Source organism: Harmonia axyridis, chromosome 5, assembly GCF_914767665.1.
Source record: "Harmonia axyridis chromosome 5, icHarAxyr1.1, whole genome shotgun sequence".
Taxonomy (NCBI): domain Eukaryota; kingdom Metazoa; phylum Arthropoda; class Insecta; order Coleoptera; family Coccinellidae; genus Harmonia; species Harmonia axyridis.
The window spans coordinates 3,860,482-3,884,375 of record NC_059505.1 but is presented as its reverse complement, the minus strand read 5'-3'; the positions used below and the strand labels follow the sequence as shown (position 1 = coordinate 3,884,375).

The 23,894-nt window shown below is 31.6% G+C and overlaps 3 protein-coding genes across 5 annotated transcripts in view; 1 reads left to right on the top strand and 2 right to left on the bottom strand.

Moving 5' to 3' along the window:
- Nucleotides 1-752: 752 nt before the first annotated feature.
- Nucleotides 753-17,886, bottom strand: LOC123679961. Its single transcript, XM_045617562.1, has 12 exons — nucleotides 17,612-17,886; nucleotides 17,419-17,555; nucleotides 17,050-17,363; nucleotides 16,393-16,746; nucleotides 13,442-13,606; nucleotides 12,613-12,830; nucleotides 9,900-10,286; nucleotides 7,738-8,253; nucleotides 7,386-7,680; nucleotides 6,086-6,538; nucleotides 4,724-5,122; nucleotides 753-3,261 (listed from the first exon to the last, which is right to left on the bottom strand). The coding sequence occupies exons 1-12, from the start codon at nucleotides 17,728-17,730 to the stop codon at nucleotides 2,014-2,016; spliced, it is 4,605 nt and encodes a 1,534-aa protein (XP_045473518.1). The 5' UTR covers nucleotides 17,731-17,886; the 3' UTR covers nucleotides 753-2,013.
- Nucleotides 17,887-18,172: 286 nt separating this feature from the next.
- On the top strand, nucleotides 18,173-19,961 carry LOC123679962 (neuferricin homolog). The gene is made up of 4 exons (XM_045617563.1): nucleotides 18,173-18,730; nucleotides 19,053-19,193; nucleotides 19,253-19,439; nucleotides 19,707-19,961. Exons 1-4 carry the CDS (start codon nucleotides 18,475-18,477, stop codon nucleotides 19,870-19,872), a joined length of 750 nt encoding a protein of 249 aa, XP_045473519.1. The 5' UTR covers nucleotides 18,173-18,474; the 3' UTR covers nucleotides 19,873-19,961.
- Nucleotides 19,962-21,154: 1,193 nt separating this feature from the next.
- Nucleotides 21,155-23,894, bottom strand: part of LOC123679954 (MICAL-like protein 1) — a 78,999-nt gene continuing 76,259 nt past the window's right edge. For 2 of the 3 annotated variants that reach the window (XM_045617552.1, XM_045617553.1), the window contains 6 exons: nucleotides 23,809-23,893; nucleotides 22,917-23,112; nucleotides 22,234-22,383; nucleotides 21,959-22,061; nucleotides 21,772-21,897; nucleotides 21,155-21,612 (listed from right to left, as the gene is read on the bottom strand). In XM_045617552.1, coding sequence (XP_045473508.1) covers nucleotides 21,324-21,612; nucleotides 21,772-21,897; nucleotides 21,959-22,061; nucleotides 22,234-22,383; nucleotides 22,917-23,112; nucleotides 23,809-23,893 — 949 coding nt within the window. In that variant the 3' untranslated portion in view covers nucleotides 21,155-21,323. The remainder of the gene's footprint in view (nucleotides 21,613-21,771; nucleotides 21,898-21,958; nucleotides 22,062-22,233; nucleotides 22,384-22,916; nucleotides 23,113-23,808; nucleotide 23,894) is intronic. The other variant, XM_045617554.1, reaches the window with a different exon arrangement.

Genomic DNA, 23,894 nt, shown 5'->3' with positions numbered 1-23,894 from the left:
CTTAACAGGTCTCATATTTTGAGGTCACATAAACAAAATGGTTTGGTAGCGGTCACCTGGCATTACTTTTATTCCGATATCTCAGATAGAGCATAGAAAATGCCAAGAAGTAGCGAGGTTTTGGATGAACGAGTGTTAGAATGAGAGCCTTCTCATTATTTTCTCTATTTCACTGAATTTTCATTGAAATTAATGGAATATTTCCATAAATATCTTTAAGTGATTTTTGCATTGAAAAAGATTGGTTGGGAGAACTGTTTTCTGTATAAAAATTTGACAGATAACAGATCAATCAGTGACAGGAGAGTTCCAAGTACCAACATATAATAATAAAATATAACCATGAAATCTTTGTAAAAGTGAGATATTCCCGCAGGATATTGTTTTACAAATTATGGCAGAATGAATAGATTTGCCACAGAGTTACAGAAGTAAATTAAATTAATGAAGGTGACTCATTTATGACAATATTGTAAATTAAATATCTTGATGTGATGCCACCTTCCAAATCCCATTATTTCAAGTGAAGACGATAGCTGTTGAACGGAAAGAGCTAGCAACTCAAAATTTTCAAGGTAGATCCAATTGTTTTTAATATTTTTTATTCCAACTCTCCTAAACCTCTGCGAGTTCTCTCAGCAGCTTAGAGCTTGTATGAGTTGGGAGAACTGGTTCGATTGTGATTTCAAGATATGTTTTTATGAATAATTGATATATAATGAAGTCCCATAACTTTTCCCAAAAAATACAAATTCATAAAAGAATGTTTATTTTTAAATTTCTCTGACCTTACATTTGGAAATAAATTATTAATCTATAGAAATATATTCTAAACATTGTCAACATATTTTTGAACTAACAAAATATAAATATATAATAACTAATCTCACATAGCAAGAGTTAATAAGAGAAAATAAATAACTTTTGTAAATTTTACAAGGATATTATTTGTACTTCACAAAAACAAAAATAGGAACTAGACATATAAAATGAATTCAACAAAGAGAGTATAATCAATTAGTTTCAGAGAGCACCTTCATTTACACATTTACGTAAGCTAAGATTCAAGGAGAAATTACAGAATAGATATACAATAGTTTTAAAGGGGTTCTTTAATTAGAGAATCTTAGCATTCTTAAACCACCCTCAATCAAAAGGGTTGCATTCAGTTCCCAAGTAATCATGAAGATGAATTGGTGAAAAAAGAATTTGTTTTAACAAACAGAAAAAAGACATGTAGAATTATCAAAAAAAATAAGCTTTCTATAATTCACATTAATACCAATTCAATATTTGAATGATAGGTGTTCTCTGCCCTTGCAAACCAAAACCCTTTTTTTATAGCTGAAATAAAAGAAAACCAATATAAAGCAAGTTATAGAATTTGATTTTAGTGCTCTCTGAAACATCTATCTTTGGTGTTGCATGAAAAAAATATATACTTAAATTATTGACATTATTGAACAAAATTGGAATGATATTTTCTAAGTTTCTTGTTTATTATTTGAAATATTTATTGCAATTTTTTTTTCTAAAATCTTTGGTACCAACCTCTTCTACAAGTTTAAAATTTTCAGAATTTTTCTTGAAATACTATGGAAAAAAATTTGAGATTGACAGGAAGCCATATTTTTTAGGTTTTATTTACATTTTCAACAACCATCAGGCAGAGTTGTAAGCAAAATTTTGTTGAAAATTGTTTAAAAAATCTGGCAGAATGTTTCTGTTTAACTTTCTTCGAAATTTGGTCACCAGAGTCATTCAAAAAATTTTTACATGCTCTCTGAAACATCTAGTATTCTACCTTTGGTTTCAACAAAAAATGTATACTTGAATTAAAACATTATTGAACAAGTATTACTTATGTTTCTTGCTAATTATTTGAAAGTTTTATTACAGATCTTTTTTCCCCCAAATCTTTTATGTCAACCTCTTCTATAAATTTAGAATTTTCGAAAAATTTTCCTTGGGATAATATAAAAAAATTGTGAGATTGACAGGAAGCCATATTTTTTAGGTTTTATTTACATTTTCGACAACCATCAGGCAGAGTTGCAAGCAGAATTTCGTTGAAAACTCTTTCAAAAATCTGGCAGAATTTTTCTGTTCAACCTCCTCCGTTGAAATTTGGTCGCCAGAGTCATTTGAAAAATTTTTACAGAAAAGTATAATGGAAAGAGGATAGAAATATCTCTCGATATTTTTCAGAAGAACCTTCTCGAGAATTTGAACAGGTAATAAACTAGATAACCAAAATTCAATAATCAACATTAAAATATTTTGCATTAAAATTGGATTATCTGTACTAGAAATTCTTTCCAAATAAAACTCAACAATACCACAGGCCATTTGTACGATTTCTTTAACATCCGCATTATTAATTTCGATTTCTTTTTTCTCATTATCACTATCGTACATCATTTTGGAAACACTAGATATCGGTTGATTAATATGATTATTTCGTAAAGACTGCACGAGTTGGGACATAGTATAACGGTAATCTGTGGCTTCTCCAACTTCACAAGGGCTTTCACATCCTCCTTGATGTTCCTGTTCCTCCCACAATCTTATACTATCCAAGGAAGAACTCGAACTGAGTTGAATTGGAGTATCGGAGCTTTGTTCAAAAGAATTACACTGGCTAATATCGTTTTTTATATTATTAATATTAATGTTTTTCAAGGCTTCTATATAACTCTTTTGATGCTCACTCTGACTAAACAACTCGTACTCCTTAGCGAATGATTCTAATTCGTATTTAAATGAACTCATATGAATTTTGAATGCGTTCAGTTGAAAGCTTAAGCTATCACAATAATGTCCACCGATAAAAGCTATCCTACTTGCTGCGACCAAATTCTCTGCTTGCAAACAAACTTGAAGAATGTTGTCGTAGTCGTACAAACCGTAATACGTCTCTAAGACATATTGTAATGTTTTCTGTCGGTAGTTGTATTTCGGCAAAATAACTGCATCTTCGGTTGGAAATTCACATTGTGTACTTTTTTTAAACACTGTTTTCTTATTTTCGATTTGAGTGATGGAGTTGGGTATGATCTTCTTCGATAAAATAGTATTATGATCCGTAGTATTGAATGTTATTGTTACACTTGGTATCCTTGGCACTTCGATTGGAAATAAATCTGAACTTCCTTGAATACTACTAGGAACTTTGAAAATCCGCCTGCCGCCGTTAACACTAAGCAGGCAATCATTTGATTTCGCCTCATTTGAATCGTTCATAGATCGTCCTAGAAGTGTCTGCAAAAAATCAATGGAATTAATAAATTTCAAATATAGCACAGTATCGTTTTTCAAATTCTTTCTAAAGGGTGTTTTTTTTAGAGCTATAGAACTTTAAATTGCAATAAAACAACGATGGATTACTCGATTGACATAAATTTTATTTATCCGCAAGATAATCTTGTGGCATCACATTTTAAATATGATTTCTGGCATATGACCGCCACGGCTGGCTCGGATGTAGTCCAATCTGCACGTCCAATTTTCGATGACTTTTTCCAACATTTGTGGCCGTATATCGGCAATAACACGGCGAATGTTGTCTTCCAAATGGTCAAGGGTTTGTGGCTTATCCGCATAGACCAATGACTTTACATAGCCCCACAGAAAGTACTCTAGCGGTGTTAAATCACAAGATCTTGGAGGCCAATTCACAGGTTCAAAACGTGAAATTAGGCGGTCACCAAACGTGTCTTTCAATAAATCGATTGTGGCACGAGCTGTGTGACATGTTGCGCCGTCTTGTTGGAACCACAGCTCCTGGACATCATGGTTGTTCAATTCAGGAATGAAAAAGTTAGTTATCATGGCTCTATACCGATCACCATTGACTGTATAGTTCTGGCCATCATCGTTTTTGAAGAAGTACGGACCAATGACTCCACCAGCTCATAAAGCGCACCAAACAGTCAGTTTTTCTGGATGTAACGGTGTTTCAACATACATGAGGATTAGCCTCACTCCAAATGCGGCAGTTTTGTTTGTTGACGTAGCCATTCAACCAGAAGTGCGCTTCATCGCTAAACAAAATAAAATGGACGTAGTGCGCGATACGTATTCCGCACAGAACCATTATTTTCGAAATAAAATTGCACTATTCGCAAGCGTTGTTCAGGCGTGAGTCTATTCATGATGAATTGCCAAACCAAACTGAGAATAAATCACTTGACAGCTGTTAAATCGGTAGCCATCTTGAACAGTAATGCCAACTGAAAGTTATATACCTCGAAAAAAAAACACCCTATATCTAATTCAATTGAGTTATCTGAAAATACCATCGTTGATTATAAGTAGTATTCAAATCAATATGGGTTGAATAAAAAAGTTGATCTTCGGTTCAAAATAAAATATAGTCAACCTAAATGCCTCTATCAGTCTGAATTAAAAATTGGTTTCTCTAATTTTCCAACAAATCTGTTCATCCCGACATGAATTGTGGAAGATTTTTCATGGTTATATTTCATTATTATATGTTGGTACTCTGAACTCTCCTGTCACCTGTCGCGGATTATCTATTATCTGTCAAATTTGTGATACAGAAAAATTGAAATATCAATACCCTCTACACTTGTGATATGACTTGCTAGTTATTTAAAAAGGGCCACAAAATTATAGGTTAGGTTATTTTTGCAAACGATATTTCAGAATAAAAATAATATAATTGAATGCTCAGAGATGAATGGAAACTATTATTTGTTACCTGTGCCATAGAAATACTGCCCCATGCTAAAAGTCTTCCCATATGATCGATAGCCATGGTGTAATCCAAACCGCAGGCAACATGTAAAAACCTATAATTATGGATATTCAGTAAGATATCTTGTTCTTGCAAATGGGGCGGACTGAGTTCATCTTCCTTATTTCTTCCCCATAAAATTCTTCCTTGATGCAGAATAGCAGTATGCCTGTATCCTACTGAAATTTGTTCGATGCGTGCTCTGTCCGATCCAGAATAAATGTTTGCAGCTGCTTTCCAACATTCGGGCAGTTTCACACATCTACCATTATTTCCCTTTCTCTGATGTTTCGATTGAATGAGACGCACCTCTTGAGGACTGGCCCCCCAAGTATAAACCTCTTGGGTTTGTAAAACAGCAACCTAAAAAGAGATATTTCACATTAACATTCTTCAGAGTATTTATAGTCAATTTTTTTTTCCTTTTGTGATGACAACTCAGCAACAAAAAGAATTTAATAATTCTATTAAATGAGTAGTTCAAATGATCAATTCGCGATACTTGTTTAACAGAATCCAAGTTCAATTTTTGAGTCACCATTTACTTCAGTAATTGATTGGTTGATGTATCAGGATTTAATGGTGTAAGTGTAGATTTATGCAGCCCCAATTAAAAAATGAAAGGTGAAAATTTTCAATTAACAAGTATCAAGTAAAAAGTAAATTTCATATTTTTCCATGACAGTGTTTATACAGCGAAGTAACAATTATTAAATAACAAAAATATGTTTAAGTGTCCCTCATGATCTTTGAATCATTAATTTTAGAAGATTTTTAGAAATTCTTTTTTCTTCTCAGTCCTTATTAATGGGCTTTACAGATCATCTTCTTTTCTTCCAGTCTTAAAAAAAAGGGATGGAGATGAAAATACGCCAAAGCGTGCCGTAAGAGAGGCCCAAATTTTGTGAGCGCCAGAAATGGAAAAATTTGTATCTTTTTCAACACTTACAGCATCAAAATTTTGGGGCGAGTGTGCATTTTGATGATGTATGGGCCTTAAGACATCTGTCACATCCAATTTCTTCTAATTTTTTCATTGTACACTTAGATGGACACTTAGATGCACGAAACATACTACAGAATCATTATTTTTGTAGTAAGTTTTCACAATTTTCACAAGTTCAGCAGAAGATTAACGACCCTAACCTTCAACTGAAGATGTGCTTCAGATGACAGTTCTATTTGACATATGTCATTGAAACAGGGCTGTCAAATCTGGACCACTACATGGATAATCCAGTTTATGAATAATTTCAATTTTATACTTTTCGACTATCAATTAACCTTTGAGAATTATTGTGAAAAATTCCTAAATATCCCACTTACATTATGAAAATAGGCGGAAGTAATTTTTTCCACTGGAGTAAATAAATTGGACCCAATATATATACGAATAGGTTTTGTATATTTATTCATTTCTTCATTTGTGGTTTCCAGTTGTCCGAACGCATTCGATCCGAACCCATATAAATCTCCTTCTTCGGTTAAAATGAGACTATGTGCGTGACCTGCTGCCACTTGCTTAATCTTCTTATCGAAATTCAATTTCCTAGGATAAACTTCACTGTTGCAGCTATCGTGTCCTAACTGGCCATGTACACCCCATCCCCAAGTATAGACATGCCCATCAGCGGACAAAGCCATCGAGTGATATTGTCCACAAACAATTTGCATTACTTTCACTGCTGCCAAATCGGTAATCATCTGCGGGTAGGGACTTTCTTGAACCATTGGTCCGAGCCCAAGCTGGGACCAATTATTGGACCCACAAGTGTATACCTGTAATGATTAAAGCGACATAAAAAGGAAATCCATATGGCTATGTTCCAATAATTATTGGTATTGGATTCTGAACGAGTTATATATTCTATTAATTATCTCTAATTTATATGATACTATGATGAAAAAGGTATTCATATTTAGTATAAAATTTTAATTAAGAGACTTTTTAAGAATACAGGGTGTCCCATAACTTATGACCATAATGCAACAGGGGACGCTAGAGATCAAAATAAGATTTTTTGTTAGTTGTTGAAAGTGAAATGATAACTTTCGAAAAATTATTGCCATTATTATGTTATCATCATTGCTTAGATTTGCTCTTGAATGTGTAATAGAGTAATCAAATACGAATATCTCGCAAATGCTTTGAGAAATTGATAAAAAATGTGTTTTTAAATAACAATGTGTATATGAAGTTGATATGGTCTCAGTTTCCCAGGATAAAAAGTATAAAAATTTAACTTATGATTAAATATGTAGAAGGCGCCCTCTGGTTTTCACTTTTGGAAACTTTAATATCCTCATCATGGATTTAATATGCATATACATATCTGTTTCAAAATCATTGCAATTTTTAGAAAATTGTTTCACTTTCTACAAGGTTCATTTCTCAAACAAACCTTCTTATTCTGGCCTCTAGTATCACCTCTCACACTCTGGCCGATAAGTAATGGGACACCCTGTATACTTGTTTTTGAATATTTTCCAAATAAAACAAATATTATCAGAATCCAGATAGACGATAATAATACACGAAAAATTTGAATTTTAAGAATAGGTAGTTGATAACTAGAAGAGTTTACCAACATAAGAAATTTACTCATACTGTCATCAGTACACTTACCCCATAATCTGTCAAAAACAGAGTGTGCTTTCTTCCACAACTAACACTCATCACCTTCAGTCTGAGATTGTTCAAGGTATTAACCAATCTTGGAGGACTACTTTGAGTAAGAAGTGGACCTACACCTAACGATCCTAAGTTTGAAACTCCCATGGTGAACGCCATATTGTTTCTCACCACAGCAGCATGGTCATAGCCACAACTTAAGGTTTGAAAATCGGGAAATTTATTTAAAAGTTCATCCAGTTGGATTTCATCAGGACCTATGACTCTTCTCAAGTATTTCAAATTATAACTGAAAAAGGGATTGTTGTTGTACATCATAAAGATAAATAGATAGAATCAAACTTACCTAAACTGATCAGTCTTCAACACAAAATGCACTAAAACAACAATGAATGTTTCAATAAAATCTCTAACATTAGAAAGATCTTCAGTGTAATTTTCGAATTCACTAGAATCAGAGATAGACTCTACGTAAGAAGGAGTCCTCTGGTATCGTGATAACTTGCTCACTAAAGGAATGGCGCCAGGTTGACTAGGATCAAGTTGCATCAGAAATCTTCTCAAAATATCCTCGGGAAATACTTTCACATGTGTTCTGATATAACGGAATATGACTTCTGATGCTTTTGGCGCTAGAAGTAAACCCTGAGTGAGACTAGGTTCGGATAGGCAGTACACAAAATCATGGTCCGTAGGTCTTGGCGCTCTTGCACTTTGAAGGATTTGACCAAATGCAGCAACTACTTCGGGTGAGAGTCCTCTTGTTACCGCCAATACATTCACAATTTTCCATTGGGCTGCTTGACAGGCTACATTCACAGCTAATATTTGATCATATAACTCTTCATATCTTAAAAAGTGCCTAGAAAAATTATATTTAATTAATTCTTAATCCACCAGGATCATTCTTCGAAACAATAGGCATTCTCAAAAATAATTGATGTTCATATTCAACTATAAACGCTTTTTTTTCGATTAGGACATTATCTAATTCTATTTGATGAAATCCTAACTTTAGAGAAGGGAAAAGATATTTTATTTTACTACACTTGATTCAGATCAAGTGTAGTAAAATAAAATATTTTTTCTCTGATTCTGTGGTTATTCCGTTCATTCTTCCACATCTTGTAGAACAAAATCGTGCGAGAATATATTAGAAACGCACAGTTTTCATGGTTATATTTTATTATTATATGTTGGTACTCTGAACTTTCCGCCAGGGCTTTATCTGTCAAATTTGAAATTTGCCTTGAAGAAATCAGTTCTGCCAACCAACATTTTTCAATGCAAAAATCACTAAATGATATTTATGGAAATATTTCATTAATTTCAATGAAAATGCAATGAATTAGAGAAAATAATGTATAATACTCGTACAGAAGGCTCATTCTACCACTCGTTCATTCAAAAACTCGCCACTTCGTTTCTCGTTTTTGAATTTTGAACTCGTGGAAGAATATCAATGCCTTCTGCACATGTATTATAAATAACTATTCTCTAATTCTGTGGCAAATCTTTTCATTATGCCATACCTTGTAGAACAAAATCTTGCGGGAATATCTCAGCTTCACATAGATTTAATGGTTATATTTCATTATTATATGTTGGTACTCGGAACTCTCCCCACAAATTTATCAATTATCTGTCATATTTGTTATACAGAAAAGAGTTCTGCCAACCAACATTTTTTTAATGCAAAAATCACTTAACGATATTTGGGGAAATATTTCATTAATGTCAATAAAAACTCAGTGAATCAGAGAAAATAATATATAATACTCGTACAGAAGTCTCATTCTAACACCTGTTAATTCCAAAAGCCTCCACTTTGTGGTTCTTTTTCGAATTTAGAACTTGTGGAAGAATACCAATAGCTTCTGTACTTATAATGAAAGTGCAGAATGCATTGATATTGTCCACAAGTTCAAAATTCAATATAGGCGACGAAAAGGCGAGTTTAGTAATTTTTGCATTGAAAAATGTTGGTTGGCAGAACTGTTTTCTGTATCACAGATTTGACAGATAATAGATAGATCCATGACAGGAGAATTCCGAGTACCAACATGAATAAAATATAACCTTGAAATCTGTGTGAATCTGAGATATTCTCGCATGATTTTGTTCTACAAGATATGGCACAGTGAATGGATTTTCCACAGAATTTAACTGATATATTATCGATTTTGGGTAAAAGAAATCATGTGAGTTTTCTTTAATCATTGGCCATACGCCATTAAATTTTTCTGTTCAAATATTGTTTTTTAGAAACAATAACTAAGGAAAAGGATCACAAAGAAATACTTGATCGTGTAACTAGCATATCTGTAATTTGATTTCGAACTTCTCTGTTATTTGAATTTTTTGTTTGACCCTAGAAAAATTGAGGGGTTGACCATGTTTTTATAACTCTTAAAACTTCCACAAGTTTTTTAAATCCCATCCTGTATAGAATACAGGCATTAATCCTCTGTCTATATACTATTTGTGAAATTTATATTTCATACTTACATAAATTCCTTCAGGTTTGATACTCTAGCAGAATTTCCATATCTCAATACCAGTTCTGTGTATGCCATCAGAGCCAAATTTCCAGTGTGTATTTTAGTTGCCACCGACATATCTACCTTGCCAGCAGTCAAACAAAGATGAATAAACTTCAGTAGGGTTCTACAGTCAGCGGCAAGGCCTAACTTCAAAACTCTCTTCAATAAATGTGTCCTTGCTTGTTTGTACAATAAAATGCCTGAATGGAAAGAAGAACGAGAAACAAGCAAGTCACCACAATTTTCTAAGAGTTGATGTGTGTTAAGTCCAAAGACGTGTGCTATTTTCTCAGCTCTGTCGTAGTCAGTTTCATCTACGACATACTGGGCGTACCTCTCGACAGGAGCAATTCTGAAATCAAACCTTTGTGTTTACGTTAATAACATGTAATGACTTAAAGTTTATAAACTTAATAAAATAAATAAATAAAATAATAAAATAAATAAATAAGATTCTTTTTTGAATTTAGAACTTGTGGAAGGATATCATTACCTTCTGCACTTATAATGAAAGTGCAGAATGCATTGATATTGTCCACAAGCTCAAAATTCAATATGGGCGACGAAAAGGCGAGTTTAGTAATTTTTGCATTGAAAAATGTTGGTTGGCAGAACTGTTTTCTGTATAACAAATTTGACAGATAATAGATAGATCGATGACAGAAGTATTCCGAGTACCAACATGAATAAAATATAACCTTGGCAGTATACAAACCTAGCTTAGACTGCATACTCTACAAATTGCCAATCCAGTTTTAACTTTTAATCTATTGTATATATTGATGAATAAAATTGAATTGAATTGAATTGAAGATATCTATATGTAATGAACTACAGGAGTTTTATAAGTGCCATTTGCAAATATTTTTAAATTGTTTATTGCAAGTTTGGTGATGGAAAGTTCACAACTTAGGATTGTCAATTCTAAAGGAACCCTTGGAAATCTGAATCTGTAGAGAACATTTCAGAAGGCTATTAGTTTCAAGTAACTGTAAAAATTCAGTAGTCTTTGAAACATTCCTCACTGATTTCCATTAATATAACATTTTTATTATTATTATTATTATATTATATTATTTTAGCAATGGCTTTACGCCAACCACATAATTCATGTTACTCCTTTAAACGTTCAGAAATCTGAGATAAGTAAATTAAAAACATTTCAACATTCACTATAAAGCTACAGTAATTCATAAAAGAGATGATAAATAAAAACAAGATGATATTTTTGCTATTTTTGATTTCATGAAAGTTTTTTTGTTATTCCTTGATTGCTTCAGGTGAATATAACAGTATGCAGTATATTACAGTATACAGGGTGTTTCAAATTAAGTCGGCACCATTGCTAACTCCATTATTATTGATGCTACGATGTCGGTTAAATGGGCAAACTAGTAGCATTTTTAGTGGTCTTCTCGATGCCGAAAACAAACAAAAAATTGACTGTCGCGTTGTCATAATATTTCATAAAATGATATTTTTTTCAATGAAACACCCTATATTTTTTCATGCATTTCGATTCGTAATAACATTCTCAACAACAAAGCTCATTTGACTTTTTTTCGTAAAGGTGAAAATAAGACAGTTGTATTAATAGGAAACATTTATAACAAACAGATTTGATAAAGCGAAAGTAAATGGTCATAAACACCGCCTTCTTGTTGAACACATATTTGAGCCCTTCTATTGACACTATTGATTCACAAAATGACTGCGGCTAGCGGAATGGCTTTAAGATGGAAATTATCGTTTTGTCTATTAATATCAAATATCTTAGTGGTGTCGATTAAGTGGTGCTACATGATGATCACTGGTTTCACGAGTTCAAATCCCAGGGCAGTTTTTTCCTTTTACTGTCTAATTTTGCTATTATTAAAAAAATATTGTCATTCGTATAAGTATAAAAAATGGTTGTTTGGATAATCAAAAATAAATAAATTTTTTGTACTAGTGAAAGAAATAACTATTTCAAAATAAGTCGTTCATTTTCCACTTCAGGAAGAAAGGTGATATGAGCTTTGTTGTTGTTGAGAATGTTATTACGAATCGAAATACATGAAAAAATATAGGGTGTTCCATTAAAAAAAATATCATTTTATGAAATATTTTGACAACGCGACTGTCAATTTTTTGTTTGTTTTCGGCATCGAAAAGACCACTAAAAATGCTACTAGTTTGCCCATTTAACCGACATCGTAGCATCAATAATAACGGACTTAGCAATGGTGCCGACTTAATTTGAAACACCCTGTATAGAGACCTGAGGAATTTATGGTATGAAAAAAAAGTTTTCCTGAAATAAAAAATAGCTGCACAGTAATACAGATGAATTTTCATGGAGCGAAGAAAAAACAAACAAATATATCTTCAATGTTTTTTACAAATATTTACAAATACACTATACTACAAGCAAAAGGACTATTTTTTAAATTGAGGATTTCATTTTATTATTGATCAAAAGTATTGAAACAGATAATCTTTGAAATGAGATATCACAACCTCTTCACCTTTTCAGGATTGTGCTTGCCCCAAGAAGAATGTTGATGATGCTCGGATGAAAAAAACACCAAAATTGCGTTTCTCCACAGTTCCATTTTAAATCCATAAAATCAAGCTATGGAACTTTTGTCCCCACCATAGTACAAAAAAAGTGTTGATAAAATGAAGTAAAAACATACCTTATATTGATCTTATAAACTGCTGACATAGTTACAATAATGCATGTATCTACTCTTGTCCTCTTAAGATTAAGATCCTCAATGGTTTTTGGCAGTTCGACTGCTTTATCTTCACTACATTTTTTAATTTTAGTTGCAGCAAAGTCGGTCAATCTGAATATTTTCAAGATTCTTCCTTCGAATGGAAACTGGGCTAACAGAGAATTTGGATTGAAATCCTGAAATAAAAATAAATGCAAAAAATTAATTTCTAAAATCGATCAACGGATTCAAATGAAAATGGACTACAAACAAATGAGAATGACTGATGCCTCGGATAATTAAAAAAAAGGCCTATAAACATGGTCATGCAAACACTTTATTTTCGAAATACGTGTTGTTAAAGTTTGATTTTTTCGATGTTTTTTGTCATAGCACCTTCCTCTCACAATATATTCAACTTGAATTTTTTTTAGTTCGGCAAGATAAAAAATTTCAAACAATTCTGAATCCTCAGGAAAATCCAAATTGTTATAAAGATCCAGTAAGTAAGCTGTGATGAATAAATTAATTATGTTTTGGTACTTATTTACCCAAATCTGTAGCGAAGGTTAATAAAGATTCGATAAACTGGTATAATAATCACAAAGGAGGACTACAAGGCTACAAGAAACACCCAGTATCTCAAAAACAAAGCGTTTGTAGGCCCATGTTCATAGGACCATGTCCAATGAATTTTTTTCTTGAAATTATCCAAGGAATCTCTCATTTTCCTCTGCACCTCCAATTTAGGAACACCCTGTATATGTATACAAGCCTAATTCTATTTCAATAAATAAACAATACTCACATCATCGTCTTTCTTGCAATCCGCTAGATGGCTGCTCACGACTTGTATTAAATTTCTACTATCATTTACGGTGAATATGAGTTTACCATTCAAAAGTGGCTCACATGTGTCTGGTGGCAACTTATATTTGCATAATGGTTCTGATTCAGAATTAACAATATGTACCTGAAAAAAAATTAATTTATCAAATTAAAATGAATTAAAAGTTCCAAAGTTTCCCCATGATTAACAATGCACAGTTCTATCCTCTATTCATAGCTTCAGACAGTTGATAAAAGCATATAAGAAAAAATAATAATAAAAAAATTGCAGTGGTAACAAATTCTAAATTCGATGAAATTTGAATTATCGTGGTGTTAACTCATATGTGTGGTTGGAAAAAAAATTGAGAAAGCAAGCTAATTTTTATTTTTGAATATGTTCATTTGAAATACAAGAACAAATGATTCTATGAGAAATAACTTTGAACTAGTTTATATTGAAGCACTTATATGAAGTTAATTTTTTTTAACTTTTAGTTTTCCAAGAAGATTAATATTCTGCCGGAAAATTGTATATTAAAAAAATCTACTTGACCTCGAGAAAACCTTGGAATCAAACTCTAAGTTCATATCGAATATCTGCATTCGATATAGACTAAGAAACTTTATTTCAGTGGATCTTTTAAAATGGGTCACTCCTTAAAATGAAATGGCCATATTTCTATGGAAATATGAAGAAGTTTTGCCATGCCTCAAAATACTTTATGAGACTAGAATAGACTTTATTTTTGTTATTGTAGTTAAGTTTAGAATATTATTTATGTTGATCTTTTCTGGTTTCAAATAGTAATATAATTAGTAGGCCCTGGTGCCAGTAATGTTTTTGCTGTTTAAGGATCAAAAGTAAAGATTATTATTATTAAATAACAAAGAATAAAGAAATTTGATATATCATCAATCTCCTTTGAAACCAAGAAGATAACTACAAAAGTCACCAGATTTATCTTAAATGTTTTCAAGTGTTAATGGGCACACCAGTATTTATAAACATCATACCCCAAAACAACCTAACAAAGTGTCCTATTGTTGGGCATACTGAAAAATATGTTTACTATGTCCTCATTTTGTTTATTAAATAACAAAGAATAAAGAAATTTGATATATCATCAATCTCCTTTGAAACCAAAAAGATAACTACAAAAGTCACCAGATTTATCTTAAATGTTTTCAAGTGTTAATGGGCACACCAGTATTTATAAACATCATACCCCAAAACAACCTAACAAAGTGTCCTATTGTTGGGCATACTGAAAAATATGTTTACTATGTCCTCATTTTGTTTAACTAATCCAGACACATAAATGGAAAATAATTGTCTTAGGTGTCTAAACTTGCACTAACATAACATTAGTTGAATGTTCAGAAAGCTCCTTGTTTCCAAAGTATTATTATTATTAATTGTTATATGCTTATCAGCCAGCTAATTGTCCTATTTTTTTCTCCTGATTACTCATCACCTCAAATGAATATAGAATAACATACTGATAATTTTTCTTGTCAAAACACATTAGTATTATGTCTTTTATCAATTTATCAGACATCTGACAAATTTTTAAATGAGAGTCCATAAAAATATTTTGAAGTGATTAGACTGCACACCTACTCCAAAGAATCATTCTAACAGCTAATACTAGTTATTTTATATGCCATACTTACAGTTAATACAACAAGAAGCTTTCTGAGTATTCAACTAATGTTGTGTTAGTGCTAGTTTAGATATCTAAGACATTTATTTTCCATTAATGTGTCAGGATTAGTTGAACAAAATGAGGACATAGTAAACATATTTTTCAGTATGCCCAACAATAGGATACTTTGTTAGGTTGTTTTGAAGTAGGATATTTAGAGATACTGTTGTGCCCATTCACTCTTGAAAATATTTAAGATAAATCTGGTGAATTTTGTAGTTATCTTCTTGGTTTTGAAGGAGATTGATGATATATTAAGTTTTTTTATTCTTTGTTATTTAATAATAATAATAATAATCTTTATTGTTGACCCTTTAACAGCAAAAATATTACTGGCACCAGGGCCTACTAATTATATTACTATTTGAAACCAGAAAACATCAACATAAATAATATTCTAATCTTAACTACAATAACAAAAATAAAGTCTATTCTAGTGTCATAAAGTATTTTAAGGCATGGCAAAACTTCTTCATATTTCCATGGAAATATGGCCATTTCATTATAAGGAGTGACCCATTTTAAGGATAGGATATTTAGAGATACTGTTGTGCCCATTCACTCTTGAAAGCATTTAAGATATCTCTGGTGAATTTTGTAGTTATCTTCTTGGTTTTAAAGGAGATTGACGATATATCAAATTTCTTTGTTATTTCCATGGAAATATGGCCATTTCATAAAGAAATTTGATATATCGTCAATCTCCTTTAAAACCAGGAAGATAACTACAAAATTCACCCGATTTATTTTAAATATTTTCAAGAGTGAATGGGCACAACAGTATCTCTAAATATCCTACTTCAAAACAATCTAACAAAGTATCCTATTGTTGGGCATACTGAAAAATATGTTTACTATTTCCTCATTTTGTTCAACTAATCCAGACACATTAATGAAAAATAATTGTCTTAGGTGTCTAAACTATCATTAACATAACATTAGTTGAATACTCAGAAAGCTTCTTGTTTCCAAAGTATTATTATTATTAATTGTTATATGCTTATCAGTCAGCTAATTGTCTTATTTTTTTCTCAAATGATGACAGAAAAACATACTGATAATTTTTCTTGTCAAAACACATTAGTATTATGTCTTTTATCAATTCATTTGACAAATTTTTAAATGGGAGTCCATAAAAATATTTTGAAGAGATTAGACTGCACACCTACTTCAAAGAATCATTCTAACAGCTAATACTAATTATTTTATATGCCATACTTACAGTTAATACATTAGCAGGTTTATGAAATGCTGAAAATAAATGTCTATCACCAACATACTGGGTTGAAAAAAAAGTGTCGGAAAATTGTGGCAACAATTCTGGACCTGTATGAGAACTATCTGAGAGTTGAGAGGCTTCACTGGTTGTATCACTAGCATTATCTTTTTTGGAGCTCTTCTTTTCTAATAATCGTTGCATTAAGGATATTAATATATCCACTCCCAATCTTCGCCAATTCTGAATTCTAATTGGAACTATTTCATCTGATTGATTAACTAACTCAGGAGGCCACACATATCCTATTGGATATTGTTCAAGCACAAGCTTCCATTGCTGACCACTAATTCCATTTATCTGTTTTGAAAAAATTAACAATTTATTCACTATGTTCACTCAGAGTATAATTCATAAGGTTATTAAAGGGACTTTTGATAAGGTTTTTGAACAAGAGACTTGATCTTGTTTCCATAGACATTTTTTTGAAAAATAGAAATAGTTATTAAGACATTTGCAAAAAGTATTATACAAATATCAGTTCTTTCAATTAAACATATTTATGAAATCTAGTTGACAGCCATTTGCTTTGCAATGAATGGCTGTTATTATTATTATTAAATATATACTTATGAATAACAAATATCTCAAAAAAGTACTCACCAGAAGGAAACAAGCATCTAAATTATTATCATGACGCAAATTCAATTCTGTTATAGCCTCATATACTGTGCATGTAGATATAAATTGACCATCAGTCAAACTTATCAATACAATTGTACCATTTTCGTAGCCAATAAGAGCATTTTGATTTGAGTCTAATGTTTGCCACCATACCAAAGAAGTTGGTTTTGAGTCCGGACTTTGTGGAGGTTTGAAAAAATGGGTCAGATCTGATGTTGACCATTTGCAGTCTACTTTCTGTTTCTTATCAACCAGTTTTAAGAATGGTATTATGTGCAAAGAACTGTCACAACCTAAAAAAATATATTATGAAGTTTCGAACAATACCTTGAATTGAAATGATCTTACAGACAACCAGAAGCCATGTAGCAGTTGGATCAAAGCACAGAGCCTTTATAGCTTTGTTGCTATTTGAAAACCATGGAATTCTCTTTAAAACAATGGGTAAATCTCCATTGGAGTAGTGTAGTACAACATCACAATTCCTGCAATGAAAAAATATGAAAATCTATGAAAAAATAAATAATTTTACTCGACCTACCTTGTTACTAAAGCCAAAAGCTGTTTTTCTTCACTCTCAATTCTAGCACATAACTCAATATCAATATTTTTAATTAAACATTTGATTTCGAATATATCTTGTATTTCCAAAGCCATCATAAAAAATAACACACTTCAATTTCTCAACATTGCCAATTTTAATTTAACGGAATGACAACCTATTTGAAGCTTATAAGAACGAAAAACAAGTAGGAATAGAATTTGAAATGTTCACTTTAATTATCATGTTGACATTCAAAACATAACCTTCAACTCAAATAATTAAGAAATAATTAAGAAGATAATTGACATCTTCTTCTTTTTCAATTCAAGTAGTACTGCAAAGATTGTCTATGACAATATTTATAATTTTTTTCATTTCTGAAAAAAACTATCACTGAAATAAAATTCGCGCATGAGATGAAAAATAAAATAAGTGCCATTGATAATTCAGAAAGTTATATGCTTAAAATCGTATTTCGAATATAAATAATAGTAGGTTAAATATTTATTAGTTCCAGGTGTTTCTTCTTGATTGACAACCTATGAACCTACTTATGACCTATTGACCTATCATTTAAAAATTAAATAAAATTTAAAGAATTTCAATTTTACCCTTGATAGTAATCATTTTACACAATCACAAAAGTGTAAAATGAAATGTATTTATTATCCAAATAAATTTTTAATATCAACTGTAACAACAATGTGAATTGAAAATGGAATACTTGGAATATCTACCTAAATGAACCGTTATCTACAAGTATTTTCTCAAGTACTTATGTGTTCTAATAATCCTAATCTCGAAATTAATACTTTTCATAATCGAAGAAAAAGTACAAGGACAGTATAAGACATTTCATTATGTTGGGAAAGGTAGCATTGATCTCAATTTTAGTTGTTCTTATTGCTATTTTTTTTGGCGATGATATTCTCGATGTAATTGAGGATTATGATTCAAATGAACCAGGAAAACCTCTTATGTTCACTGCTTCAAGCCTCTCTGATTTTGATGGGAAAAATTCTCCAAAGTTATACTTAAGCATAATGGGTCTAGTCTTTGACGTATCGAAGGGTGTGAAGCATTATGGTCCAGGCGCATCCTATAACTTTTTTGTAGGTATGTTCTCATTGTCTATGTTGATCCTAACTGCTTGAAGAAGGTTTTTCATAATGAAAACATCATAGCTTGAAATATTTACTTTACGGGAATTCATTATCAAATGAAGTAAAAAAAAAATAATTTATACAGATTTGTGGAAATCAGTTTTACTACTGGTAAAAATATTCATGTTTTGTTTATTAAATGTACCTTCATTCTAGTCATTTTATTCTTAGGAGATAGAGAGTTTATGATGGAAAAAACCTTTGTACATATCCCTTCTGACTTAGTTACCTATTTCTTTGTAGTTGATATATAATTAGTGATTATTATGAATTAGGAAAGGATGCTACTAGAAATTTCGTTGATGGCAATTTTGAATGCAAGAAAAATTGTGATGATGCCTCTGGTCTGAATCCTCAAGAACTGAGATCTTTAATGAATTGGGTCAACTTTTATAGAAAAAATTATGAAGAAGTTGGTTAGTTCACTTAGAGCCATAGCAAAATGCAGTTATGTATAAAACAAATTTTATTTAAGGTAAACTTATTGGAAAGTATTATAATTTAGAAGCTGAACTGTCACCATATGGAAAGGAGATATACAAATTAATTGAAAAAGCATTAAAAGAAGAAACAGAAGAAGATCGTTTAAAATTGAAATACCCAGGATGTAATATGGAATGGAACTATGAACAGGGTACTCATATTTGGTGTACTGATCAAAGGTACTGAAAAACCCACAGATATATCTTTATTTCTTGATATAATATAGAACAATCCTAATATAAAATGATGAGTAAACTCTATTGAAAATGTTTTAAACAGGGATTACGAAACAAAATTAACCCTACTGGGCGGTTTATATTATTGTTTGTGGTTTTTAACTTTATTGAGTGAGAATCACCAAACGCTTACCCCATTTTTGAAGATGCTCTTTATGCTATGATGAGTAAAAATAAATTCAGTGTATCTGAATAATATAATTTTTTCAGTGGAGGAATTAAAAGAAACTGGATTGGATTTCCTAGGAAGTTCTTTTCACTAGGTTCTAAGGAATATAGATGTGCTTGTGTTAGAGAACAAGACCTTGATTCGTCAAATACGAAAGAATATGATGGCTGTGATTCTAAGAGCACCGATTGTTATTTTAAGACTTAGTGTTTTGTATATATATATTAATTTTCATACTTTTTTGTAAATTGTTTTCAATTTTAGAATTATAATTTTGAATAAAGTTTCATATTTTATGGGTTTGATGTTAACTTGCCAATTCAGAAAATACAAACCTTATTTCCTGATCATTTTTGTGTCCAAGTCTCATAAGGGTAGAGGAAAGATTTGCTATTGTATTTGGTCTCAGATTTCAAAATTTTTCTTTATCAAGTCATTCTGAAATGTGCATGCCTTCTGGCCAATTTTTGAGAATTGAATGAAGCATAAGCTTTTGGTAATTGTACTTCGTGATACACTTCTGTGGTCCCTTAGAGTGCAATATAACTTTTGAATAAACAAGAGATTTTGTCATCTCGGAAATATTGTTTCTCTATTTCTGTGGTTATTCCGTTCATTCTTCCACATCTTGTAGAACAAAATCGTGCGAGAATATATCAGAAACGCACAGTTTTCATGGTTATATTTTATTATTCTATGTTGGTACTCCGAACTTTCCGCCACGGCCTTATCTGTCAATTCATTAATTTGCCTTAAAGAAATCAGTTCTGCCAACCAACATTTTTCAATGCAAAAATCACTAAATTATATTTATGGAAATATTTCATTAATTTCAATGAAAATGCAATGAATTAGAGAAAATAATGTATAATACTCGTACAGAAGGCTCATTCTACCACTCGTTCATTCCAAAACTCGCCACTTCGTGGCTCGTTTTTGAATTTTGAACTCGTGGAAGAATATCAATGCCTTCTGCACTTGTATTATAAATATCTATTCTCTTATTCTGTGACAAATATGTTCATTATATTTTACCCTGTAGAACAAAATGGTGTGGGATTCCACACAGATCATTGCTTTATTTCATTATTACATGTTGGTACTTGGAAATCCCCTGTCACAGATTTAACTGTCAAATTTGTGATAGAACAAAACAGTCCTGCCAACCAATTTTCTCAATGCAAAAATCACTAAACGATATTTGTGCAAATATTCCATTAATTTCAATGAAAAATAAGTGAATTTAAAAAATTATGCATAATACTATTAAAGAAGGCACATTCCCACACTCTTTCATTAAAAAACGAGCAATAAAGTGGCGAGTTATAAAATCGTGTTAGAATATCAAAAGCAACAACTTAGTGATTGAAATCCACTTATGCTTCTAAGAAAAATGTGGTATACAAGCTCTACATAAAATATAGGTGGAATAGAATATGAAATCATTATTATATTTTAATTCTAAAGTAATCTTCATCAAAAAAACTCATTTATTGAAAAATATATAGAAAAATTTATTGAAAAATTATTCACAAGTTTATAAAAATAATAGCTTTTTTACTTAATAATTACATTTCCTCAGATATCCGCGACGTATTTTACATAATGTCAAAATGATCACTTTTCACTAAAATTTGCAAAGATTCAGTATTTAAAATTCAAAATATATTCAGTATTTTCTTCTTCTTTTTATCTTTTGGGGTGAGTTTTACAGAATCGTCAGCATCTTTATCAGCACTCCCCCCTTTGTTTTTCTTTGAGCTCTTTTCCTTTTCGGATTTATGTTTATCCTTCTTAATTTTTTTCAATGAGGAATGTTCACCTTTCCTTTTCATAGAGTAGAGGGACATCTCACTTCTTATACTTATGTCTTCTTCTGCTTGACGTCTTCTCTCTACATCCAAACGTTCAACAATTTCGTTCCTTTTTTCCACAATTTCTAGCAACCTAAAAAGTATAATAGAAGTTAAGAGTGATCATAAGTTCGGTTTTTAGCTGTATAAGTTTATGAAGGTCTTGAAAGAGCTAATAATTCAACTAAAAACAGATTTCTTGTGTGATATTCACTATTTTAAGAACCTCAAAAAAAAATCTAAAAATAATTACTTGTTCAGTAATTTCTCCTCCTTCGCCTTTGCTCTATCTGTTTTGTGAGCATCGGACTGTAGCATTAAGCACCTCAATTGATTTTCTACATCTGCCTGTTCTTTTTCTAACCTGTTCTGTCTACGTCTGAAAATATTGAGACTCAATTTATTAACAGTTCAATAAAATGACAATTTAGAATACTTACAAATACATCAGCTCCGTTTGTTTTCTGAAAAGTTCATGCTTGTCGTTTATCAGTTCAAACAGTTGTAAAATCATATCTTCAATTTCTGGTGCAAGAGTATCGTCTGCAAGAAGAGATTCAATACATAATTAGTTGAATTGTCAACAAATCAAAGTTTTTTATTTGTTAATATAGTGAGAATGAATACTTCCAATATTTTCTTAATTGCCATAAATTAATTTGGAAATTATTGGCAGAAAATTCTTGAAAACAAACTAAGTGACTGTATGCATTACCTGGGTTTGCTCCTGGTACCTCGGTCTTTTCTCGAATTATCTTTTCCAGTTGTACTCCATTCTTTTCCAATCCTCGCAACTGCACTTCAATAAGCTCTAAATCATGATCGATTTCTGTTGCTGTCAGTCTTTTGGTAGAATCGGAAGGACCTTAAATTTTAAACATGTTGTTAATGGAGAGATGTTAGTCCTTTAGTCATCAGTTATATTTTAGCTATGATGAAACAATTATTTATTTCGACTCTCTTAGGTGAGAACTATCACAAGTTTAGTGCTTGAACAAGTCGGAAGAACCATTTGTATTTTGTGTAAGCTTTGGTACATCCCCAATTCTTTTTATCCTTACAGTGAATACTCGGATGGTTCCTCGATACCAGAAAATTTTTTCAAAACCAAGGTTTAAACTTTCTACATTTGACTTAGGAGTACAGGGTTGTTCAACCATTTGCCGGTTGGATAAACAATAAACAGTGGTATGACTGAAATAGCAAGTGAAGGGACACAGTAACAAAACCTACATAGAATACATCAGTCCCTCACGTTCTCAAAGAGATTTGGGATCGTCCAAGCTTCAAGCATTATATTGCAATAAAAATGTGATCGATATTCTAAATGAAAATGGATAACCCTTTATTTTCGGGGAATTGAGAATCTACTGAAATTGATTTGAAGCCATTACTCACTAGAATTGTGTTGTTGATTTTTGTCGCTCTCATTCCTATTTCCTTGCATTTGCTCGGTATTTGTTCCTTGTCCAATAGGAGATACTGTGGGGAGATGAGATGAATCGGAGACTCTCATAGGTGTTGAAGTTGGTGGCGGAGGTGCTCTTCTTGTTTTTCGAGATTTTGGAGGTTCTTTGGGCGATGGGCTCTGTAACTAAAATACATAGCTTTAGTGTACCTCCGAAATAGAAAACCCAACAGAGCTTGATGTCGAATAAGAATATCTCATATATACTGTATTAGTATATTCTAAAACAAGTTGCAGAATGGGCTCCTATTCCAACACGAAAGCGAAATTCGAACGCATGAGTGTTGGAATTGACTTCTGCAACGAGTATCAGCCGATACTTTCTCTATTTCAGTCAAGTTTTGTGAAATATTGTCGAAATTCATTGAAAAATTCAGATTATATATCCTAGTGACTTTTGTATTGTATCTTGGCAGTTGGTGTGACTGTAACGAAAATTGGCAGATTACGGAATTGGAATTTGAATTGAACGATTCGAATTTTGAAATAATTTACAATTACGCATTAAATTCGTGAATTATGTCTGACGAAATCGGTTTAACACCACCAGAATTAAGAGAAATTGCGAACAATTTGACTATATCCAAATTATATTATATTGACAATTGACGTGTGTTAAAATTTGATGGGATCGGAAGTCAGTGTAGACAACCACAAAACGAAAAATATAACTGAAAATAATGCTATAATGAGTTCATTACAGCACTGTTTTTAGTACTGTTATGAAGTCATTACTATACAGAAATAGAGAAAGTTATTTTTCGTCTGATAGAACTTTGAGAGATTGTTCAAATTCGACAGAAAAATTATATCTTTACTTACCACGATAGGCGGCTTGGGTGCAGGCTTTTTCTTTCTGCCAGATCCGTGTAAGGAAGATTTGTCCGCACGTGATAAAGAAGGTGAAC

Coding starts and splice junctions, on each gene's coding strand:
- LOC123679962 (XM_045617563.1), top strand. CDS start 18,475: ATGTTGGGAAAGGTAGCATTGATCTCAATTTTAGTTGTTCTTATTGCT. Junction 18,731..19,052: donor ATCCTATAACTTTTTTGTAG/GTATGTTCTCAT, acceptor ATTATGAATTAG/GAAAGGATGCTACTAGAAAT. Junction 19,194..19,252: donor AAAAAATTATGAAGAAGTTG/GTTAGTTCACTT, acceptor ATTTTATTTAAG/GTAAACTTATTGGAAAGTAT.
- LOC123679961 (XM_045617562.1), bottom strand. CDS start 17,730: ATGATGGCTTTGGAAATACAAGATATATTCGAAATCAAATGTTTAATT. Junction 12,831..13,441: donor ATTGCAAGAAAGACGATGAT/GTGAGTATTGTT, acceptor TTTTTATTTCAG/GATTTCAATCCAAATTCTCT. Junction 10,287..12,612: donor GTTTATAAGATCAATATAAG/GTATGTTTTTAC, acceptor GTTTGATTTCAG/AATTGCTCCTGTCGAGAGGT.